Below are 5575 nucleotides of genomic sequence, written 5' to 3' on the forward strand. Positions count from 1 at the left end.
TAAAGAAAAAGCTACCCCAAAAAAAAATTTCCCAAATGATCACCTTTTTTCCTAAATTTAGCCAAAAGGAGGAAACTATGTTTGAAATCTTTAACTAATTAAAATGTTTTGAGCAACAAATAGTAAAATGGCAAGAGACTTTAAAAACTCGCTCAAATTTTAATTAGATAGTAAAATGGCAAGACTTTAAACACTTGCTCAAATTTATTTTCTTATTTTTTAATTGTTGACCTTTTTTTCTACGAAAGAAAGAACACTAGTGTTTATGAACTATGTTTGCCATCTTTAACTGTAATGCAATACCATTTAAAATGTGAAAGCTCTCGATATTTGATCTTCAATGTCTTTATTTGCAACATATACATTTATAATTAATCTTATTCATGTTCAAGGATTGGAGTCATGTCTACTTGGAACCCATTTGGACAAGAACTTCTTCATTGTTCAATTCAAGGTAAATTATGTATATTTCATAGCTCAAGAAATCTAAGTATCTCATTGTACACTTTGACATTGGCATTATACCCCACTATAAAGTCTATATGGGCATAATCTTCAACAAAGAGTGTCTTGTAACCTTGTGGCAATTGGTTGCAAAGGTTTATAACATCATTTATATCAGAAAGAGCATCATGTTTACCATGTATTAGCATCATCTTGTTGGTAGGCACTTTTGTGAGATCATAATATGGTGGCTTGATGGAATTGTATCTTTGTAGGTTTCCCATGGCTCCATAATCGTACTTGGCGAATGTTTCTTTCCGAATCACTGCAATAATCACGAATGCAAACAAGGTCATTCATACAAAAAATTAAAATTGTTCACAACACTAACACAATACCAATTTAACTAAAAACACTTTATGGAAATCCTAACATTCAAGCAAATCTTACTTTGTGCGAGGTGGTGCAAGTTTTTTGTTGAGGTTGCTTGTGTCTCGTATTTGTCATAAAAAGACCTCCGAGAATCATTAATGCAACAATTGGGACCTTGCACATAAAGAAAGCACGTCTTATCAACTTCAAAAGCAAAGTAATAAAAAGCAACTCTCAATCCTACATCTTTCTAAAGATAAACCAAGGAAAAGGCTAATGAGGATGATAATCAAAATATGAAAACATGTCCCCTTAATTCATGTCACAAAAGAGTAGTATATAGCATTAGTGAGGGTTCCATCCCCACAGGTTGCACTCCTCAAAGCTAATCACAATAGTAGTACCTGTAAAGATGGTTGCCCAAGCGTTGAAGCATCGGGTACTCGAAGCGGCACATATCCAATCCACAAGTTGCCTACCAGAACTATAGACATAACCAGTTTTTTTTGTTAGAAGGGCTTCGACCACACTGGTCGTTCTATCTCTATGCTCTTGGCCTTCACTCTGGAAGGCACGCATTAGGCTTAACACTAGTCTTGTAATTGAGCCACAAAAGTGGTTAAGTGGCTTCAAGAATATGTAATAACTTTTGCATGACATATTCCAAAAGTTATAAAACTTCCAAGTGTGTACTTATTTAGCACATAGAAAAATTCAAACAAATTTTAAGTGAAAGGGAATTCCATTTGAAAAAATGATTTTCTTAAAAATACCCAAAATGTTGCAGAACAACACTTAGCATAACGATTTGAAAGGGCTTGAAAAGTTGGCATTTTTCATGCAATTTGAGTGACCTTTATATAAATAGATTATATACATGCGAGGGGATTTTTCATGAGATTTTCAACATGTTAGAAATTTTTCTAACTAAAAGTGAACACGAGAAGAGCCTCGATCTTGAGTGGGCTTTGGAAGTCCATCTAGATATAGTGTGTGTGTGTGTGTGTGTGTGTGAGAGAGAGAGAGAGAGAGAGAGAGAGAGAGAGAGATCTCACGTTTTGGTGCTGAAAAAGTGGAGTCTGATCAGGATTAGCAACTGCATTCAAAGCAAACAAACCCAGGTGAAGAGACAGCGAAAAATGTTGAGAGCAAACTAAAACACAGAAATTTAAGGAAAAGAAAGACCTGATCCAGCTGCAATTTGGCTCCTACTAAGCCCAATGGGTTGCTAGCATGCGTAACATAAGCAACAGGCGCAATCATGACAACCTTGTCGAGCTGGCCTGAGAGCCTGCCTTCAGATAAGGCTGCAAAAGCAGCCTGTGTACCCTGCATGTAATTCATATATACAAAGTTTACCACCCACATAATGTTGCCAGTGTCAGAAATAAACCTTTTTTCTAAGCAATGAAAAAAAAAAAAAAGGATGACCTTGAAGTTCAAACGGTTTTTATTGAAACATTCCATAGCTTCAATGGTTTTATAACTAAAATTTCAAAATTTTGAATCTTTTAACTTCAAGGCTCGCCAAAATTACAACCAGTTTTTCTCAATTTGAGCCGTGAAAATTACACTAAAGGACGGTTTTTTTTTTGGCTGCCACCGACTAACATTGACCTGGGGTCCACACTCACACACACCACATCCTCGACCTTTTGGGCAAGAGCTACTAATGGTCAGCCAGTCCACATTCTCTTTGACACTGGCTCCCTTGTACATCATCATGGATGGCCTTCCCGACGCTCTTCCCACAACATGCAGGTGTCAAGCCCTTTCCACAACACTCCCAATCGAAAGAATGTCATATGTAAGAGGTAAGTAGGTGTAAATTTTTCCAACTCATTCAAAATCGAATCAAGAAAGATTAAAATTTCCCTGAAGGTTATGAGGACTGTCTTGTAGGTTAGAGGATTTGTTCCCTGAAAGCTAGCTACAAAGTTGGCGTGACACAACAAGAGGGGAGTATGAGCCAGCTTCTGGAAGACTTGGATTTCACAACCAAGGGGTCCTGATTTCAAGTCTCCCAGCCCCATGGGTAAAGACCCCTATGTTCCCGCGGTGTGTGTAGCACACGCCCTATTGGATGCTCAGGTTTCACTCAAGAATAGGAGTATCCCTATGCGACTGCTCCAGTGTTCCTACTGAGGTTGCATGTGGCGCGGATTGTTCTCGTTGTTCATAGGAGCATGCCTCGATATATGTGGCTCTTGCCCGATAATTTTGAGGCTAATATTTGGAGGGGAGACGCCCCCCTTGTGGGCGCCTGGGTGTGTGAGTTACCAAAGTTAATATGTTTTGCTTCATTTCCCTTCTTCAAAAGAATTTGCCCTTGAAGGGTGGCAGAGCTCACTATGCATTACTCATGAAAGTGTTAGAGCTCACTAAGTATGTTGAGAAAACAAAGGCCATCACATGCTTCAGTTGCCCCCTTGAGCTCGTCAGCACAATGGGACACATTTCATTAATGAGTTAATCTAATTCCTCTTGCAAGAATTTTTAATGCTCGCAAATATGTGATGTAAAGCACCATTTTGTTTGAAAGCAGATCATGATGATGGGAGCTGTTGATCTTTGGTTTGTGAAGACAACAGGCCAAGTGGGAAACATAGCTCCAATTGTATATAAAAGCACAACAAGCATGTCAGCACATCCCAAGGAGATATTATCTTGTGAAGACCAGAAAATGTGTGATAGAGAAGATACAGAAGACCAGCAGTGAGCTCTAGCTACAAAAACCCCCATTAAATATATATCAAAAATCAAGTCAATGGGCTACATCCACATTTTGGGTTGCCTCTCTTTCTCTCTCCCACTCGCCCACACTATGCGCTTCCACTCTCTTTTCAACAACAAGGTACATGGATACTTGATCAGCCAAGGGTTTCAGAATACTTACATGCTCACTTGTGGTGCTTGACACAACATTGTAACTACACATTGTCCAATACTAGGCTACCAGTTTGAGGACAATTTTAGAATGCATCCTTCTCAAGCTAAAGGGGCAAGGTTACTTACCTGTGAATAACCTATGTAATGGAAAGGAGTTCCTGTGATTGTGTATGCCATATCCAACATGGCAACAAGATCCTTCTCAGCAAGCTCGTCCACAGTCCAATCCCAATATTCCTGCAAAATGACCACACATAACAAGCATATGTACGTTGTTCGAATGTTAGAATGTTAAGTATCAACCTACAAATGGTCCACACTGCTGGCATTTTCACACCTTGTTTTTCCTTGTGTAGGAAACATGGCCATAGCTGTAATCGGATGCCCGGAAGTTGCCAATCCATACATCATAGCCAGCATCAGCTAAGATAAAGCCCAACGACTCGGATGGCGAATTTAGCAGCCAAGAATCCCCTCCCTGCACGAGCGCGCTCAGAAAAAAAAAAAACAGTGTTCACAGAGACACCCCTTTTGGGTTGCCTAAAGCCCAGACCCTCTATAGCATATACAAAGGGACTTACAGATAGAATTCCATGCATGAGAAAGACTGGCTTTTTGTTGCCTCCACCATTTGCAGCGGCCATACGTTGAACCCCGAGCAAGAAGCCATCATCTGTCTGTACCTGACCATCACAATTGTTCCCACAAATGTTTTCCTCTCACAACTACAGTAGGTATATGCCATGTGGCTCAGTGCAAATATGACCTACATTGGACACACACACACACACACACACACACACACACACACACACACACACACACACGTGCATTGCACCCAACTTACCATGTATTCTTGACAGCTGTAGTCTCCTTGAGGGACGATTAGAGATGCACAAAGCCCATCCTGCCTTTGCTGCTGAGGCGTGTATCCGCACACAAGTTGCAGAGATACCAGCACAAATGTGGCTCTCCACATCATCTTGAACATCAGCATGATCATGACCACCACACCATCAAAGCCCACAAGCATTGCAGAGAAAAGACCGCCGTCAAACACAGAATATGAACTTGCCCAAATGGAAGAAATTGGCTCCCTCCTCCTCACACAGCTCTGTCACAAGCGAACTTCTCTTGCAAAACAAGACGAGAGTTTTTAATGCCTGATGCCCATATGCATGTGCATGGGAATTGTAGAGCTTTTAGGCACCTTCTCCTTCCCCATCATGCATCACAGGTGTCATGGGCTGTCTGGATTAGACAATGAGCATTAGCGTAACATGTGTCATGCGCACAATGCCCCTAGCATTCATGCCTTTTGAGCTTTGAAGTTAGACTGGCATCTTGTGGCCTGTGTTTCTAGCTTTCTAGAGTTTTGATGTGCGCTGTGTGCTAGATAATAAATGCTGTCTGAGAGAGAGAGACAGAGGGAGCGAGAGACAGAGAAGGACATTAGCTGTGGTAATTAAATGAAGAGGTACGGGGTCTTAAAACCCTTCTCAAAGGCACCCAGCTACCACCCCCGTCAAAAAAGAGTAAACACAAGTGACCCATCTAATGGGGTGGTACAAGAGGTCAAAAATGGTAAATGTAAGTGACCTACTTAAGATCCTTGTAAAAGGCACCCATCTACCACCCCAATGGTACATGAAGTCAAAAAAAATGGTAAACATAAGTGACCCAACAATAAATTGATGCAAGAAGAAGAAAGAGAACATGGCAGATGCCAAACAGATTGGCTACCAAATGGATCTTAAGAGGAGTTCTCTCTCCAGACCAAAAGTGGGCATGGCCTACTGAACAGAAACTCCCACCTATTCCATATAAGAGGACACCATAAATGGAAGCATCTGCCAACCCTCACTCTATT

The 5575-nt window shown here is 40.7% G+C and overlaps 1 protein-coding gene across 1 annotated transcript; it reads right to left on the reverse strand.

The window, feature by feature from the left end:
- Positions 1-420: 420 nt before the first annotated feature.
- LOC147619200 (triacylglycerol lipase 1-like) lies at positions 421-5020 on the reverse strand. Its single transcript, XM_086772823.1, has 9 exons — positions 4553-5020; positions 4287-4388; positions 4043-4183; positions 3832-3942; positions 2002-2145; positions 1872-1912; positions 1221-1300; positions 895-990; positions 421-769 (listed from the first exon to the last, which is right to left on the reverse strand). The coding sequence occupies exons 1-9, from the start codon at positions 4736-4738 to the stop codon at positions 471-473; spliced, it is 1200 nt and encodes a 399-aa protein (XP_086628949.1). The 5' UTR covers positions 4739-5020; the 3' UTR covers positions 421-470.
- Between the last annotated feature and the right edge of the window lie 555 nt (positions 5021-5575).

Source organism: Cibotium barometz, chromosome 33, assembly GCF_041138505.1.
Source record: "Cibotium barometz isolate CiBa-2024 chromosome 33, ASM4113850v1, whole genome shotgun sequence".
Taxonomy (NCBI): Eukaryota; Viridiplantae; Streptophyta; class Polypodiopsida; order Cyatheales; family Cibotiaceae; genus Cibotium; species Cibotium barometz.

Bases quoted from the DNA above. Each gene is read 5' to 3' on its own strand.
- LOC147619200 (XM_086772823.1), bottom strand. From the start codon at position 4,738: ATGCTTGTGGGCTTTGATGGTGTGGTGGTCATGATCATGCTGATGTTC. The intron at 3,943-4,042 runs GTGTGAAAATGC...GTCATTTTGCAG, and splicing joins CCTACACAAGGAAAAACAAG to GAATATTGGGATTGGACTGT. The intron at 770-894 runs GTAAGATTTGCT...TGATTATTGCAG, and splicing joins CTTGCACCACCTCGCACAAA to TGATTCGGAAAGAAACATTC.